Source organism: Callorhinus ursinus, unplaced genomic scaffold (genome assembly GCF_003265705.2).
Source record: "Callorhinus ursinus isolate GAN/ISIS: 27379988/994484 unplaced genomic scaffold, GSC_fseal_2.0 scaffold46, whole genome shotgun sequence".
NCBI lineage: Eukaryota > Metazoa > Chordata > Mammalia > Carnivora > Otariidae > Callorhinus > Callorhinus ursinus.
The window spans coordinates 7,007,212-7,025,902 of NW_027397108.1; the positions used below are offsets into that span (position 1 = coordinate 7,007,212).

At 49.6% G+C, this 18,691-nt stretch overlaps 1 protein-coding gene across 3 annotated transcripts in view; it reads left to right on the forward strand.

The window, feature by feature from the left end:
- Positions 1 to 18,691, forward strand: part of CDH13 (cadherin 13) — a 1,106,386-nt gene that overhangs the window by 1,013,609 nt on the left and 74,086 nt on the right. For all 3 annotated transcript variants that reach the window (XM_073882334.1, XM_073882335.1, XM_025860409.2), the window contains one exon: positions 535 to 788. In XM_073882334.1, coding sequence (XP_073738435.1) covers positions 535 to 788 — 254 coding nt within the window. The remainder of the gene's footprint in view (positions 1 to 534; positions 789 to 18,691) is intronic.

Consider the following 18,691-nt stretch of genomic DNA (forward strand, 5'->3'; position numbering starts at 1 on the left):
GTGCCAGGAGAAACTCCTTTACCTGCTGACCAGACTCCAGCCTCGGCGCTTGTGGCCAGTGAGACAAAAGTGTTGAGGATGGACTTTTGGGCTGCCTTTTCCGTTCAACCTCCCCCTTATGGTATAACCGAGGCAGGGTGAACCCCGTAGCTGGCGAAGCTTAGGCTGCAGAGTGGTTCGTCCCCGAACCCCCCTGAGTGTTGGAGTCGTGGGGCTACAGGTTACACGTAGGAAGCTTTTTAATGACAAGGGCGTCGCCTAAAGAGGTCTCAGACGGGGGGCCCAGGACTCTGAGCCTCACGTCATGTGTTGTCACTTACTCTCGATCCCAAAAAAACTACCAGCTTCCATCCCGAATTCTGTGTGTTTCATATCCTTAAGGAGGACCCCACGTTGCATTCAGGATAGCCCACAAAACCTGGATCCATCCCTGATCATCCATGTTGGCTCGTGGGCTATCACAGGGACTTGGGGCAAAGGCATCCACCCTTTGTAGCAGATACACATGCTGAGCCTCCCGTCTCTGCTTTCCAGCCCCTGGACTACGAGATTTCTGCCTTTCACACCCTGCTAATCAAAGTGGAAAATGAGGACCCTCTGGTGCCCGACGTCTCCTACGGCCCCAGCTCCACAGCCACCGTTCACATCACTGTCCTGGATGTCAACGAGGGTCCGGTTTTCTACCCAGACCCCATGATGGTGACCAGGCAGGAGAACATCTCTGTGGGCAGCGTGCTCCTGACCGTGAACGCCACGGACCCTGATTCCCTGCAGCATCAAACCATCAGGTGGGTGAGCAACCCCCTAACTGGGGACCCGAGACAGAAATGGTATTTCTTCTCTGGCTGCAGGCCTAGTTGTCAGGAGTGAACTAGCATTAAATTAAATTTGTTAGTGATCTGGGTAAGTAGAAGGTACATGTCACAATGAAGAGCTCATGGCTGATGATATCAGGACCAGGCTGACTCCAGGGGGCCACTGCCCCCACACCTGGCTCCTAGCACTAGACCAGCTCGGGAAGAGGGTGACTTCAGGGCTGTGTTTCTAAATGGCCAGAGGGGTCTGCCAATCATAGTCCCTGAAAAAAAGAAAAGCCACCATCTATGGCCCCCTGCCTCTCAGACACTTGACCTATATTCTTGTCACCAGGACTTGATAAGGAAGGCTTCGGCTGACTCCACATACAGACAAGGGTATTATGAATCCAGAGAGGTTCAGTAATAGCTCAGGGTGGCGCAGCTTAGTAGCAGAGGAATCAGAATAGAAACAGGACGGTCTGCAAAGTCCGTGCTCTCTGCTAAGTGCTGTGGATTCTGAACCTGTCAAAAGGGGAAGGAACCAGACATTGCTGGTACCTAGAAATGGAACATCAGGGCTAGGGTTTCCACTGATAAATGGCAAGCCAAAAAAAAAAATAGTCTTTAAATATTTCTGTCTTCATTTCTTAAGCTCTGTCCGGTGTTTAGAAGGAAGGTATTTTCATGACAAGATTTAATTAAGTGATCATTGCCCGCAGAGACAAACTGTTCTCCTTGGTGCATTGTTTCATGATGAACCTGAATTGGGCATGCAGGTCCAAATGCACACTTGTCTCCACAAAGGAAAGTTATTAATCTTTCTCTTCCAAAATCTAATCTTCTTCTCCTAGGAGGAACAGATAATCAAGTATTAGATACACTTCTAATAAACACGTGTCGTATTTTCCTGATTTGAAACACCTGGAAACGTATCAGGGTCTCCACGTGGCCCCGTTACTGAAGCGCAAACTGGCAGGAACGCAGCTCACGTTAGTTTCCAACCCAGAAGGGCATTTACTTTCATAACAAAACTTTCCGAAATGCCAGGTGAACTAGATACAGGTCGGAACTATACCAAATCCGATAATAATGTGACTCTGAAATAGCCATTCTGTTTTCTCTCTTTCCTTTAACTGCTGGGTACCTGGCAAAGGAAATACCCAATTTAAATATCAAAGAGCAAGCTTTCCTTAAGTCCTTAGATGGGGAAACTAGTAGCTTAACAGACCGTAAGGCAGTCATGCTAATTTGGGTTGTCTTTGGGGGGGCTTAACTGTCATTTTGTACTTCTACAACAGGAGGCAGAAGAGAGGACTCTGGGGTGGGGAGAAAGCAGAATTTGGATGGGCTTGTTTTTGCTGGGGCGGGGAGGGGGCGTGCTTTGTGATTTGGGATGTCGCCAGAGAGCCTTAATGTGGTGGGGAGGGTCAGATGCCTGACAGCGACAAAGGGGAGGTGGGTCTGTCCAGGCTCTCTGTTCAAGACCAGCTCTGGCCGACTTAGGCAAAAGGGGGAATTTGCTAGAAGAATCACTGGATAACAGTGTATCAAACTGAGAACATGTTTAGAACCAGGCCCTCCATAGCACAGGAGTTTGGCGGTGCTGCGTCTCTAGGGGATGGGAGGTGACTGGCTGGCAGGAGGAGAATGAGTGACCCGCCTCCAGCCATTTCCCACACTTGTGCCACTCGCCATCAAAGGTTCATGTGCACCAGGTGTGTCTGCTTTGAGCTGCAGTCATGAACCTCCCAAATCAGGGCGCCTTTTTTTTTTTTTTTTTTAAGATTTTATTTGTTTCCTCGCAATGCATATACTTGATACTTGCTGCATTTGAAATTCCAGTTCATTAACACGGTCCTCATTTTTAAGAGATTACTTAGTCACATTGTTATTAAATTATTTTAAAAAACGATTTTATTTATTTGTCGGAGAGAGAAAGTGAGAGAGAGGCAGGCAGAGGGAGAGCAGGGAGCCCGATGCAGGACTTGATCCCAGGACCCCTGGGATCATGACCTGAGCCTGAGGCAGACGCTTAACCGACTGAGCCACCCAGGCATCCCCCAAATCAGGGCACCTTGACGGGCCACAGAGCTGATGTTCTCGGATGTGGCTGCCCACCACAGAGGGCAGCTGGTGCGGTGAGAGGAGATCCCATCCTGCAGATGGCACATGGAGCTGGGAATGCAGCTCAGAGGACAGGCCTCTGAGAGCCGTCCCAGCAAACTGAGTTAGTGACAGGAGTCTGGCCCGGAGAGGGAGGGCATGACTGGCCAGAGCCAAGACACTGAGGGGTATCAAGACAAGGACGTGAGCCACGGAGCACGAGGACCCAGCTACTGGAGGGGGTGCAAGTGTTCCCCCTTGTACCACAGGCAGAAGGTCCGTGGCGCCCACCACGTGAGAAGAGGAGGTCAGAGAAAGTAATGTGTCAATTACTAGACAGGAGACCCGAGGGAAAAAGCAGAAGCATGGGAAGCTCCGCTGGTCATCACAGATCTGATCCCTTCTTCCTAAGCTGCCAGGTCCCACCGTTTAGCCCAAGACGGCACGTGTCGGCCCACGTGACCGAAAAGTGCACACGGACGAGGGTACCCAGCATGAGAGCTCAGGTGTCCAGAGTATGCTGGACCTCTTGGCTCTGCTCTCCCCCGGGGCCAGCTTCAGCCCCAGCCATGCCCGAATGGCCACCAGCAATGCCAGCCCTTGGCCCTCCCAGCAGGAAGAGAGGCTTCCCAACTGAAAGTTCAAGTCCAAGGGCAGGGCTGGGGTCTCACTGAGCCAGCTAGGACACACACCCATCTCCGAGCCAAACAGTATAGCAGGGAGATGGAGTGTGCCCGCCGGGGGCCCCACGTCCCACCATGACCACCAGAGGAGTGCAGGACGCGCTTCCCAGGAGACCGGAATGGGGGCTGAGTCATCAGGAACCACGGAGAGTCACTGTGACCAAGTTCAATTTTGTGTTCAATTTCCCTGGGGAAATGCAGCTGCGGTGTTTCTCGGTGGCTGGTTTGCTTAACAGTTCTAGCATTTACAAATACTTGCAGCCCTTGATCCTTCCCCTCCCCCTTTCCTCTCCTCCCTTCTTCCTTTCTCTGTCTCTCCCCCACCACCCTATCTCTATCAATATTTCATTCCAACATTCTCTGTGACTCAGCCCCAATAACCCCATTCTCATTTCAAATGACTCACCAGGCCCTGGGAGCTTTTGAGCCCAGGGGGAGGTGCTGCACCTGCCCAGGATCCTGGTACAGGTCCTGCCCCAACCCTGACGGGCGCTCTGGCCTCTTCCCCAAGGGCGGGCTCCTTCGCTGTCAGAGCAGGGAAAACTCCTCCCCACCCACAACCCGCACAAAACGCAGGAACTTCCAACTGATTCCCATCCGGGCCGGTGTCCTGTCTCCTGTGATGAAAGGCGCGTCTGGTCTCCGGCGCGAGGCTGGCACAGCTGGCCCCTGGGGACCACTCTTTCATCTCACCAGGGAACAATCAAGTCTGTGAAAGGCGCCTTGATCTCTGAGAAGCCTGTAACACTCAAGACGGGAGGTGTCCAGGCATCAGAGTGAATACTCGCACTAAAAAGCCTGAGTTATTAAAACTTGTTAAAAAGCCCATCACGTTGCGCTCTTAGCCAAATCAAAGTGGACATCGGTGAGCTGGTGACAGACAAAAATCTTCTTTTTAATGACTTGTATCTTCTTATCTTTATAAGGTTAAGATAATTCGTGGAGGAGCCTTTGGGAAAGGCAGTTAAGAATAAAGATAATAAAGAGTCTCTAATCATCTTACACAGGAAACCCTCTCTTAACAACGTGGGTATATTATCTCCCTCCGTCACGTGTGAGAAACCTTCTGTTTTTATTACCAGAATTGGCTCCGATCACCCGTCCTGTTTTGGAACCTGCCATGTCTCCTTCCCAGTGTATGGTGAGCAGCTTTCCATGTCAAGACATAGCCATTATTTTTAATTGCTTGATAGTATTCTATTCTATTACATGGATGTTCTCATTTATTCATTCATTTCCTTGTTATTGGATATTAGAGTGTTTCCAATTGTATGCAATTATTTTTTGAAAAGGTCAATGGACATGCTTATAGCTAAATTGTTTAGTGCATCATTAATTTCACGAATTTTTTTGAAAATACTTTGAGCAAAAAAGTATTGGTATTGTTAATGACTTTTGTCATAAAAAGAATTTTTCGTTTTTTTTATACCCGGGCAGTCACATTTCTATTTTACTTATGATTTGAATTGATGTCAGGATTAGAAAGCCTCTCTGCTCCAAGGTCGTGTCGCTATAGACACGTTCTGAAACAGAGCTGCCTCCCCCACCGCATCCCCTCCATGCACCACAGACGCGGGCCTCCTGCAGCCTTCAGGGTGGAGCCCTGCCTCCACACCCACCAAACAGGAGCCAGGCATTTCTCCGTGACATATGGGTGTCTCTAATGAGGAGCAGGCTTTGAAAGTGAGCTTGTTGGCTAATTACTGTCAGAAGGAGCAGCTCAATGGTAATTATGCTAAACTGGAAATGACTGCCCTTGTCCCACGTTCTCCACTAGCGAAATGAACACCAGGGACTAACCCTTGCATCCTCGCTGTTGATTCGGTTGCTTTGGGGAGGCAGCCGGCAGCTCAGTCCTTCGGGACGGCCTGAGAGGACTTGTCTCATTGTTTTTCACAATCAGGGGATTTCCTTGGAGGCAACCAAGTAGCAAGTCCTTAGTCTGAGCATTTTTTCAGACCGAGTTCATCTTGTCCGGGGTGTGCAGTAAACCACTCTGCAGCAGAGGTTTCTGCCTACACATTGAATATATAAGATATGTGTTGAGGAGAAATACCACTCCTACCAATGTGAAATAACCTATCGCTGCTCAACATGGTTCTGGAAAAAAATCATTCATCCAGGGAGCCCTGCAAGGGTGTGTCGAGCAGCACTATATCTGTGAGGATTAAGTTTGGCTGAATATAACACGAAAATTCAAAATGACCGTGGCTCAGAAAAGATAGAACTCTATTTTTTGGTCACCTGTAACAGAAGTCTAGAGTAGCCATGGCAGTGTCCAGGGCTTGTACGGCAGTCCCACAGAGCTGTCAGGGTCCCAGGCTCCTTCCCGCTCACCATTCGACCACCTCCAGGCTGGTGCCCCCTGGTGTCCCCTTCCTCATGGGCTGTGAGGGCTGCTGGTGCTCCAGCCTTCGTGTCTGCATTCCAAACAGTGAGATGGGAAAGAGGGGAAGAAAGGCATCAGGTCTCCTGTCTTTTTTTTTTTTTAAGATTTTTATTTATTTATTGAGAGAGAGAGAATGCTAGAGAGAGAGCATGAGAGGGAAGGAGGTCAGAGGGAGAGGCAGACTCCCCGCTGAGCAGGGAGCCCGATGTGGGACTCGATCCCGGGACTCCAGGATCGTGACCTGAGCCGAAGGCAGTCGCTTAACCAACTGAGCCACCCAGGCGCCCGGGTCTCCTGTCTCTTAAGGAAACTTCCTGGAAGTCAGCCCCATTTCTATTTAAATCTCATTGGCCAAAATTAGTCACATGACCACACCTAACTCCAAGGTATACTGGACCATATCGTCATTTAGCTGGGTAGCAATCAGCTTTTAAAACTGGGATTCTTTACGAATTAAGGGAAGAGAAGGGGTGCCTGGGTGGCTCAGCTGTTAAACGTCTGCCTTTGGCTCAGGTCATGATCCCAGGGTCCTGGGATCTAGCCCCGCATCGGGCTCTCTGCTCCACGGGAAGCCTGCTTCTCCCTCTCCCACTCCCCCTGCTTGTGTTCCCTCTCTCGCTGTGTCTCTCTCTGTCAAATAAATAAAATCTTTTAAAAAAAAAAAAAAAGAAGGGAAGAGAGTATGTAGTGAGGTAACTAGACGTTAGAATGTCTAGCTGCCGTGGAAACCTTTGGGGATTGAGATTTTCTGCATAACAAAAAACCACAGGGTAAATTTAAAATTATGAAACATGGGCGCCTGGGTGGCTCAGTTGGTTGGGCGACTGCCTTCGGCTCAGGTCGTGATCCCGGAGTCCCGGGATCGAGTCCCACATTGGGCTCCCTGCTCGGAGGGGAGCCTGCTTCTCCCTCTGACCCTCCCCCCTCTCATGTGCTCTCTCTCTCATTCTCGCTCTCTCAAATAAATAAATAAATCTTTAAAATAAAATAAAATGATGAAACATGCCATGATACTAGATTTCTACACAATCAAAATAATAGATAATCATGTTGCTAAAGACCAAATGCTTGGAAAAAAAAGCACAAGGATTATAGTTATCCATTCATTCAGTTACTAAGTTTAACAGTATTCATTTAGAGCCCGGTGACACCGCGAGGCGCTGGGAATTCACTAGTGAAAGAAAGGGTCTCTGCCTGCAGCCTCCGGGGAGCTTGCAGTCCTGAGAGCAAGAGCGTGTGCCCGGAAAGAAGGCGGGCGGCCAGAGGGCAAGGAAGGAAGGAAGGAAATACATGCTTTCCTTGGGAAGTAAGAACCAGTGGTCCCCAGCTGGGGACAAAGAGCCAGGAGGCAGAATTGGTTTCCAAGCATCGCTGTGGCCTCGCTTGTCAACCCTGCTCTCCCCGTGCCTCTTTGCGGCTCTCTGCCTCCTAGGACCCGGCTGCCAGCCCAAACAGGCAGCCCTCTCCACACCCCCCTGGAGACATGGGTTTGAGAACGAGGGCGGTAAGCTTGCCGGTACTGGGACTGAGCGCCTAGCATGTTTATATCCAAGTGCACCAAAAACCCCTTCACCAGAGTCATTTATTTCTCACAGCCCTGCAAATGACACATCGTCGGTCTCCCTTTTTGCTGATGAGGAAAGCAGAGCCTCTCTGAGCCTCTCTGAGCCCTCCTTTGTGGAAGGAGAGCATGCAGAAGTGTGGGGAGGCCTGCTGAGAGCCCCTGGGCTTTGCTGGCACCCACCGCGCCCACCCGTGTGTGTCCCACTGAGGTGGGCTGGGCATCACCTCTGCCCCTGCGGGGAGGCTGCTCTGACCTCGGAACTGTGCTCCCCGGGCTTTCTGGACATCTAGCACTACCCTCCTCCTGCCTTACTGTCATTCCCGACCTAATTCTCCGTCTTCTCACCAAACCCAGGCTTTAAGGGGGGGAGGGTAGCCGTCCCTGCCTGATGAAGCCCCAGGGGGGCCGCATCGGTACTATTACAGAATTAAGCACTTGGGGCCCAGCACGTGGACCTTCAGATGCTCCAGGGGGCCTACAAAATGTCAGGGACCTGTTGTCTCCACAGTTTGAAAAGGAAACAGCAAAATTGAAATGAATAAATATCGAGCATCCATAGATAGCGTCATGACAACTCTATCAGGTTAACTTTAAAATCTGAAAAGCTGTCTGTACCTTTGCAAGCCATTTGTAGATCTCACCTTGCAAGAACGTCTGAGTCTACTCTAGAGAAATCCTAGGGGATCATTAATGAAATATTCGTGGTAGCTAAATAATGCCAAAGGCCTAAGTATAAACATGATTTCAAAAATTTTACGGAAAAAAAAAATGTTATGTGCAATGTGGGTACGTGGCAGGATATTTGCTAGGACTTGGTATAAGGCCACCAAAGACAAAGAAGACTCTTTGGGGCTGGGAGTTCTTGAAATAGCCCCAACCCGGCCTGGGCCAGGCAGATGGAAGTGCTCAGTTAGTAGGCATGGCATGGATTAATGCAGCTGGGTTGGAGGTGTCTGTGTGCAAACATGTTTGTGCATAAACAGACATGCTTTATCAGCATTACTATTATTTTTCACCTTCCAACACTGACTAATGTCTACCAATCATGACAACATCAGCATGTGGCCTTGTTTTAAACCAATCCCAGGAGTGACGCCTGAGCAGGACAGACAGACAGGCCTTGGAGGGGGTTTCCCAGGTCCACGAGGGTCACAGTAAAGAGCCATGTCCATCAGCCGGCTCTTCTTCCCACGCCTTGGTCCACACTGAGCCTACGCTTTAAACACAGAATATCTGAATCAGATCCACATTCGATCCTCATCTCTCTGAAAACTGCAGCCCACTTTGTCCTGAGTTCTTTGGGTCTTTTGAAAGTCATTTCCCTTCTTCCCCTCCTTTTGGACGTGGAGGCCTTTTAGCTCCACGATGGAATTCATTCCTCAAGCTGGTACAAGGTACAGCATGCAGTGATGAAAATCGAGCCCCCCAAGATTTGTTAAAATGCCCAGTTTCAGATTTTGCTGGTCTTCCTGTGAGTCATCAAGTCCTTTTAACACCTTGTTTAATGTTGAAGACCATTCAGAGAAAAATCACAGAAATGAGGGGAAATGCAGTGAAAATCGCGGGCCATCTATGGGACAGTTTGTTCTATAGCTTCTGAGATCTTTAGAAGTAGATGTCAAAAATCAGTCGGCTTGAAAGTTGGGATTTTGTCATCACTTGCATTCTCGGGAACACAGAGGCTCGAAGTGTATAGTAGCCTCCCATTTATGGGGAAGGTAAGGGGGGGTGGTTTCAGACTCCTTGTTTTAAAAAGAACAGATTCCAAAACCAGATTTAAGCGTTTAATTTGGGGTGACTCCCACCTGTTAAATTTTAATCAGAAGTTAAAGGCTAAATAATAACATTTCTACCTGGGGAAATTAAGAGAAGAGCTTCCCTCTACTAAAATATATTATTAACAGTTCATCTTAATTAAATGTGGTTACTGACCTCAATAACAGGATTTGGGGTGAGGTGCTTTCTGTTTTGCTTTGTTGAATGAATCATTTCTTTCCTGAGTCAACAAACACAGAGCTTGAAATGTAAATGAATTGTTTACAGTGGTGTCTTTGTAACTTTTAATTAAAGTGATGTTCTTCCCCTGGAAGTTTATGGTGGCAATACATTTTATCGCCTGCTCTGCTGTAGAATTTTTAATTATTTATGTAAATATATTAGCACAGCTAACTCTTATTTTTAGTGGTCAGATTTTCTGCTAGGAAGATGCCAGGGGGAAACAAGGTCTAATAAATTAAACAACTGAATTTTTAAGGATTTAACATCTTCAGTAGCTAAAAATAGAATTCTGGCTTTTATGATGATCCAGAGATGAAAGATTTCCAGTATTAACCTCAATTAGAGGCACTCGGTTTGGTTAATATGAAAGAGTTGACCATTTGGACAAACAGTTAAAAGGTTATTTTATAATCCAGCCACCTTTTTAACATCCGTCTACACGTGTTGTTGTAAATTTGCCATGGGCCAGATTCTCATTACTGAAAGCATGGTTTTTCAAATTGGTTATACTTGAATATAATTATGATGGTCATTCCTGTCAGCCTGAGAAATTAATTCTCGGAGCCAACATAGGAAATATTGACAAACGCTAATACCGTTTCTCGCCCACTGTTTTCTCTAAGCTGCTAAATCTGCTTAGCTGGGTGTTTGGGTTTTGTTTTTTTTTTTAATTTTAATAAAGGCCTTTGAAATAGACCAAGGTTGCTGCAGAAGCTACTGATACCGTATTAATGGAGAAAGCCGCACATTTCAGGATGGCAAGAGAAGTCAGTCGACTCGGGAGCATAGCTGATTTATCTTACTGCCCCACTTTGTCAGTCAGTCACCAACACCAGGCTGCCACCGAGCGCATCTAGGGGACTCACGAAGGGCTCATCGTGGCCTTAGTACTAACACAGGTAAAGAACCGGAGGCAGTACGCCCCGTAATTAATTCAAGACGTGTGTTTCAGCAGTAGCTCCCAGCTTGTGCCCCAGAGGAGTCTTGCAGTTTGCATTTTCAAGTGGTGAGGCTCTGAACCACAGGTCTCCCACAGAGTTTAATTCAGGGGTCCCCTTGTGTACACTAGCAGGGTAAGAACAGACCCCGTGGAGTCGGCTCTAACCAGCCTTGCATCCCTGCGTGAGGGCTGCGTGTGTGGATCTGGACTGGGGTTAGGATGGGGTAGGCCAGCTCTTGTCGCCGACTCGTTCATTTATCCCACGGGCCTGGAATGAGCATTTACAACATGCCGGCCTTTTTCTAGGCACGGGGGATACAGCAGCAGCAGAAACAGTCAAAAAAAAAATATCTGTCCTCATGATGATTATATGCCAGTGGGCAGAGAGAAAGCAAACAAGAAAGTAAATAAATAGCATAATGGTGCAAGGAAGAGAAAGAAGGGGAGGAGTCTGAAACTCTAGATGGGGGGGTCAGGGAAGGCCTCACTGCTGGAACGGCATTTAAGTAGAGAACTGAAGGAAGCAGGGGCGCACGATGCAGACAGCTGGGGAAGAGTGGTCCAAGCAGGGGGTGGAAAAAAGAAGTGCAAAGGCCCTGAGGCAGGGTGCGCACAGGTGTGAGATGCGGGGGCGGGGCTGGGGTCATTGGATCTGGTGCAGAGTGAGTGAGGGGTGGGGAGAGATGAGACCAGAGGGGCTCGGGGGCTAACACCTTACTCCAAATAAGACAGGAAGTTAAACACTGGTGGTTTTAGAAGAGGGGAGGGGAGACCTCGTAGACCGGTGGGGAGGGTCCTGCGATAAGCCAGGTGGGAGGTGGCACGGCTTTGGACTCGGCGGAGGCGGTACAAGCAGTAAGAAGCAGGCCATACTGAGTGTGGCTAGGAGGTGATGGCAGCTGGGGATGTGCTAACCACATTCAGATGGAATTTAAATCCCTGAGTCTTGGAGATCCCCAAAGTGGTGAGTGAAGGCAGAAAGGAAAGGAGGCCCAGGGGCGGCCCTGCCTGGCACATCCTCCACGAGGCACCACCTCCTGGGAGTAAGCGAGCCAGCCACCATTAGGTACAACATGCACTCTTACCTGGGCGGCCAGACCCCACCACTGCGGAGCCTGAGTCGACACAGGCACGACTTCCCTGGGCCCGGGATGGAGTGGACACTCAGCCAGGAGTGGGTCAGCCCTCGGCCAGCCTGGCTCTGCCCATCCGCTCCTCTCTTGCCACCAATGTGTCGTGCCCCGTCCTCCGGGCCACTCCTCCAACACGGTCAGCCCCACACTGACCCCTTGCTCACAGCCGCACCGATGTGCTTGTGGTTGGGACGGAGTAGCGGGCCTTTTCTTGGTCCCAGGCCCTGTTCTCCGTGCCTTACACACTCGGTCATGTCTAATTTCACAGCAACCCGTAAAGAAGGTGCTCGGATGGCCCCTCTTCACAGGTGAGGACAGTGAGCCTCAGGGAGAGTCAGGAACTCACCCAGAGTCACGTGGAGTCACACGCAGGAAATCTGATTGCAGCACAGACCTCGCACCTTCCTGCTCCTCTGCCTCCCAAGCCAGACTCAAGCCAGAGAAGCTCAGTCCTCCAGGGGCGATTGCAAACAGACTCGATGGCCTTGCTCTATCAGATTCCCTTTCTCAGGACAAAACCGTACCTTCTGTTTCTGATTTTAGCGGATCATCCCGAAATCTATGACCACATCCGCTGCCGAACCCCACAGTACGACCCTCTGCTGCCCAGATGCCTGGGAGGACCCCAGGGAGGGTTTGGGTAGAGCTGCGTGGACAGGGGTTGCAGAAAGCCCTCGGCGGGAGGTGGGGGCGGTTTGCATGCATGCGCGCCTCCTCTCGCCACCGTGATTGGGCAGGGATGCCTCTGTCACAGAGTGTTCCTCTTTCTTTCCTCCTCACTTCCCAGCGCCTCCTGTTCAGGTGGCTCCTTAGAGCAGTGCTTCATCATAATCTCACTTCCCCATGCTGCCAGACTCATCGCAGGAGATGAGAACATCACAAGCGCGGAACGGATGCAGGGGAAGCAGATCTTGATTCTTCGTTGTGTCAGAGACCCAGTCTTGTGTCCAGGGGCTGCCTCAGAGCCCCCTCCCCACCCCGGCCTCACGGAGGGAGGTGGCAGGGCCCGGTGGCTCCAGTCGAATGCCAGACTTCATGAGTGCAGATCCCTGCTCATCCACTTGGCAGGTGTGTCACCTCGGGCAGACATCCCGTTTCTCTGTGCTCAGTGTCCTCCCTGGTAAAGTAGAGGGAAACAATGTCTCAGCGACAGAGTCACCGTGGAGGGTAAACCGGGTAATTCAGGCTTAGCACTGAGAACACAGTGCCTGGCCCACAGTAGGTGCTTAATGAACCAGTCATCGTTACTAGCACAGAGTATAAAGGCATCCATTCTCTAAAGGAGGCTCTTCAAGAATGAAAGGGGCATTTTCCTACAATCCGTGGTTTTCCCATATTATAATAAACAAGTCTATGAAACACCTATGAGGGCTGTTAGTGGGAGTTAGTCACAGCTCCCAGGAATGATGGTGGGTCCACAGCCAGCCCAGGGTCTCTCATTGCTAACAGTCTCATGATGACGGCTGTCTCCTCCTCATTCCTGGAGAAATTGAAGGAAGCAGAAAGAAGTTTCTAAATACTAAGTTTTGTTATCTGCTGTTTGCTTGCCTGCAAGCAAAGCAAGTTTTCAGAGATGACAGGGCACAGGGGTGCATGGCGAACCATTTATTAGATATAAGCTGCAAACGACTGAGGTTTGCAGCCTGGCTTTTTTTGATGGACAGGTGAGCTTGATTTTGCAATCATTCTTGAGCATACGTAGAACAGTCACATTTTCTGCTAGTAAAACTGTTCCTGGTTTGAGTGTCAGGATTAAACTGATCAATATTTTAAGATGTTCTGCAAAGCATATGATGCCATGCAAATAACACCATGACTAGTAGAGACTCTGTCACCCAAACAAGTTTAGGATCTGGGTAAATGTCTGAAAGGAGATGAAGCAAAGGAGACTTAACCAGTGAGCAAGAGAGGGCATTACAATTCAGCACCTCTGATTACCTCTTGTGCAGGATCTGTCAGGATCCATGGCGGCAAGCAGCAGAAAGCAACATCACCGATATTAAGTGGAATACAACAAGACTTTACTAGATTGATATTGGGGATCACAGAATGGACAGGAGGCCAGAAGATAAGCTGGGAAAAAATGAGTGGCCACCAAACAGAACCGAACAGGGGAGGCATTCGGGGCTACCCCCAAGGGAGCAGCCTGGCACTTGAGTTACACCTCCCAGGGCGAGGGTGGGACCCCACCACCCCCACCCCGCACACTGAGACAGCGTAGGATTTGCTGGAGCTAAGCTGCACGTCCCCAGGCCAGTCCCACTGCATCTAGGCAAGAATGGGAACGGGTGGCTACTTCCCACCACCACCACCACCACCCAAAACAGGGGTCTGTCCAAAGGGGAGCCTGGGGTGCTGTGAGGAATGATGAAGGATGGTGAGCAGCCAGAATGACAGATGGCCACAAACCCTTCCCACAAATCTGAGTTTTCCCCAGAGTGCCCAGAGGACCTTGTGGCAGACATTGGGGCCACAGCTGTCCCCCAGATGTGAGGGACACGCTCGCACACTGCGGGAGGCATGGCTGTGGAGGAGGACTGTGGAGCTCTGGGAGCTCTCAGAACGGGGATGGGGGGCGCGGGCGTGAGCGACGCATTCCCCTGGGGCGTACCCTTTCAGGGAGCGCCAGAAAACTCAGCCATCAAGACAGACAATCTTCTCATACAATATTTTTCGTGTCAAAATTAATACAAAAATTCATGCTGAACAAAATATCAAATTTATAAGTAAAGTAGGATCAGGGCTGCTGATTTTTCCTTTTGCTGCTGGCTCTGATATGATAGGAGCACGGACTATGAAGGCCACTTTGCACTTTGGGCCCATTTCTTCTGTAAATTTAAGGGATGGGATCAGAAATGCTCCATGACTCTGTGGCTCAGGAGCAGGTGTGAATGTGTGTTCAGCCAAACACTAGGCTGCACGGAGACCTTTTATGCCAGGCCTGATCATGCATCCTGGTGGCATGGGCAAAAGTAGATGCCCTGTCTACAAGAGTGAGAAATGATGGGAGAAGCGTAACCCTCCTCACCCATGGAATCCATTGCTGGGCTCCAAAGGAAAGCAAGAGATATCTGTGGACTGAAAAAAATAAATAAATAAAAATAAAAATAAACTAGGCCATAAAATCACGTTTAAAATGATTAGGGGAAAAGAATAGGAACCATAAACATGAATAAAACATAATGAAATAGGAAAGGCAAATGTGAGAAGTCTAGAAATCCGATCTCCCAGAAATCCCCCCCCGATCTCTAGAAATCCCAATGTGCGTGATCTCATTCCCACGCTGGATGCTCCAGAAGCGGGTGTGGTCGTCCCCATCTTATGGAAGAAGAAGCGAGGGACCCAGAGAGGCTCAGGGTCGAAAAGTTAGTGAGTGAAGGGCATGGAATTCTAACTCAGATATGTTTATGCCAAAGAGTTTAAATTATTTCTTTTATTTTGAGAAAGAAGAAACCATCATTTAAAAAAAAAAAATCTGCCCCCAGTGGAACGTACAACCTATTTCAGATCCCATAAAATGTCTTTAAAATTCTATTCCAAGTAGGATCTTTATTGCATCAGCTAAGCTGAGGGTTGGTGTTCAGAGGGTCAGTTTCGTCTCTGTTCTCCACTTGAATTCTTTGTGACCGGGGCTTCTTTTAAAATATGTAGAGATGGGAGGACCAGAGGACCCAGTAGAGAGAGAAGAGCTGAAAAAAAAAAAAAAAATGGCTCTTAGGGCCCCCATCAGCGTCCTCCTGAGTGTCCTTCATGGGACGCCCACAAATGAGCTGTTCTCTGGGCTGCTGCAATGACCATCTATGGGCGAGTGATTACTGTAAGATATTTTACCCTTACTGTCTAAAAATTAAACATCTCCAGCTCACAAAGCAAACAAATACTTAACACATAGATTGTCTCCTTACTGGGAAGGTGCATCCACTCGTCTTAGGGAGTCTGCGTTCTCGGGACTCCACTCTGCGCACTTGGTCTCATCCACACTCCTGTTCAGCTGGACAGTAGTAATTGTCCCCACTGGCTTCCCTCTTCCAAGCTGGCCGCCTCCTAGTGCTCTGTCCATGCGGTATTCTCCCGCTGGTCTGGCTCTCTGATGGCTTCTCCCTTTCTCTCCTCTCTCTCTCTCTCCTGGCTCTCTCCGCTCCAACCACGTGGCCCTCCCGCAGCGTTTTCCCCCCTCGGGAACTGTACAGAAATCATTCTCCCTGCCTCGAATCACACCGACCCTCATTATTCACACCTGCTATATTTGCAAATGCAACATGCTAAAATTTATTTGTAACCCCAAAGTACTTGCCATATTTTCGAGGTAATTTTGAGGCAAATTTGAGCTGCCTGCCACGCACGTTTCCAGCTGAGGTCAAAAGAGGCCATGCTCTGCCTTCTTGTCTCAGCTCTTGCACAGTAAAGCAGCGTGCTTTCGAGGTCTGTTTGGTGCCATATTTTTGCATCCTTGTGCTTTTGGGTGGTGATGTTGCTGTCTCCAGTGGCCCCCAGAGTCGTGCTGTCTGGTGCTCCTCCATGCAAGGCGGCCAGGGTGGGCCTCACGGAGAGAACAGGGTGCTAGAGGAGCTGCCTTCAGGCCCGAGTTATAGTGCTGCTGGCCCATGCATTCAATGTTCGTCATCAACCATGTGTGTTACACACAGTGTCTTTAAACAGAAGCACGCATAAAATAAGGAGATGCATGGGTTAGTTGACAAAAAGGTGACCGGAGGCTCGCAGGGACCTAACCCCATGTCTGGCCCAGGAGCAGTGGCTGGTGTCACTCATTCAGTGTTCACGTGCCTAGACCAGGGCTGTGGGGGGTAGTGAGGATGGACGGCACCTGTCTGCCTGCACGTTCACTGCCTGTCTCCCCTCTCCCTAGGCTCTGGGCCCCTTGGACCCACGAGCCACATTAGCCTTGAACAGTGCCTAACGCATAACGGGCAGTTGACAAATTTTTGTTTAATTCATGAAATAATTAGAAACAAGCAGTGATTTTCAAAGCCAGTTTTTAAGCAGGCTTTAGACTATAGTGAATCCTCTTCAGGGCTTCATATTTAATTCCTCTTTGCAAAATCTAGAAAGGAATTTCCATCAGGGTCTGACTCTAATAAACAGTGTGAATGAGTGCTAATTCAGTATCTTTATTTAATTATTATTTGATGCTCCTCTTTGGTGTGACCCTCCTCTTTGGGCTTGAGAAAATAAAATAAAATAAAAGATGCTCCCCTCTCTCCCAGTACCCCAGGCCAGGTGTCTGGGCTCTGCTGAACCTCCTGGTGGCAGGTTCATGACCACCTTGGGGTGGGGGGTGAGGGGTTGGGGGTGCAAGGGATGGTGCTGCCCGAGCGTTCACAGTACTGCTACCTCGGAAAGCTCATAAGACGGGCAGAACATCTGTATCTCGGTTCTTCCTTGCAAGCCATTCAGCTTCTCCCTGGACCAAGAAGGTAGTACCAGGAAGACTCATCCCCCTGAGCCCACTCGCTTAGAACACAGAGCTGCTTTGGTAGCAAGCAGGGCCAGGGACTTGTTGCTTCCGTAACAGCTTCTATTAGAGCAGGAATCAGCAAACTTTCCCCATAAAGGGTCAGATGATAAGGAATGGAGCCTTTCTGGGTCATACAGTATCGGTCTCAACTACTCCACTCTGCTGTTACAATTGGAAAGCTGCCCCATCAACCAATAGGCATAGCTGTGTTCCAATAAAACTTTATTTACACAAACAGGCAGAGGGCCAGATTTGGCCTAGGGACCATAGTTTGCCAATCCCTACAGTAAGTAGGTCCCTTCCTGTGTGTTGGGGTCTTTGTGTTCTTCTCTGCGCTGTGAGCCCTTTGAGGAAGGCCTGGGTCACATGTACTCTTTTCTCCTCCACTTCTGGCATGGTGCCTGCCCCATAGCGAGCCATCAACCAACCTTTGCTAAATGTGCGACTCCAGGACACGGGTGTTGTGAAACGTGCCAGCCAGATGCAAGGTGATCTAAGGCCCAGTGACAGTCCATCTGTCTTCATCCGACATCCTGTTGTCAGTACTCAGTATGGCAGCGTTGTTACTCTACAATAAATCAGAATAATACTCCTATATTCGTTCAATAAGCAGCCACTGAGTGTGGGGGCCGCATCCAGATGTCAGCTGGGATCCACCTGCCCTGGAGACCTAAATAAGCTTGTGATAAATCCTGATTCTGTGCCCTGAAGCAGACCTGAGCCTTCCCTAGGATTCGTGCAAATTCTGGAGGGCTGGAGAAAGAGGCCCCCCTTAGTGGCTCCCGGTTTCCACTCCTGACAAGTTCCTTCTGCTTCCTCATTGTCTCCCCATCCTGTGTGTGCCAGTCAGCTGCATTCCACATTGCCCTTTTGCTCAGCCCCCGTCCCCCACCTGAGCACACGCACGTGCATATACACACGCCTGCGCGTGCACGTTCACCGTCACCAGCAGAATTCGAGGATGTTGGAGGTGTGAGGGGGAGGCCGTGACATGACCTAAAATTGCTTCAGCCTGAACCCCCACAGCCCTCGACTGCAGATACTTCTCACTGCCCCTTCCCTCTGTCTTTTTTGTAGGACACGTCCCCAAAAGCACCCCAACCTCAGCACATATGGAGGTGCGGCAGACATGCAATGAACTGCGCCTTTTTCAAGTGTATCATATGATAAGTTGTGATGAAACATACACACCCATGAAACTATGACCCGAGGGAGTGCACCCCCCAGCCGCCCCGGACGTGCGCTTCTGTGATCTGTGATCTGTGATCCTCCCTCCTGCCCCTCACCCTCACCCTCGGGTATCTGCGGATCGGCGCCGTGTCCCTATGGAGGAGTGCATGTTTTCTAGAGTTTGATATAAATTGGATCCTAGAGCACATACTCTTTTTTGTCTGGCATCTTCTACTTAGCACGGTTATTTTGCGATTCGTCCATGTCGTTGCCTATGTCACTCTTCTCTCTCAAGAGCAAAAACAGGGACCTTCTGCAGAGCAGCTCAGTTCTCTCCAGCTCTTGCCCCCAGTGGGCTTCAGGCTCACCTCTAGCAGATGGAAACACGTCCGCAGACCAAGAGGGCCGCCCCGCCCCACCCCCCGGAAGGCGCTGGCG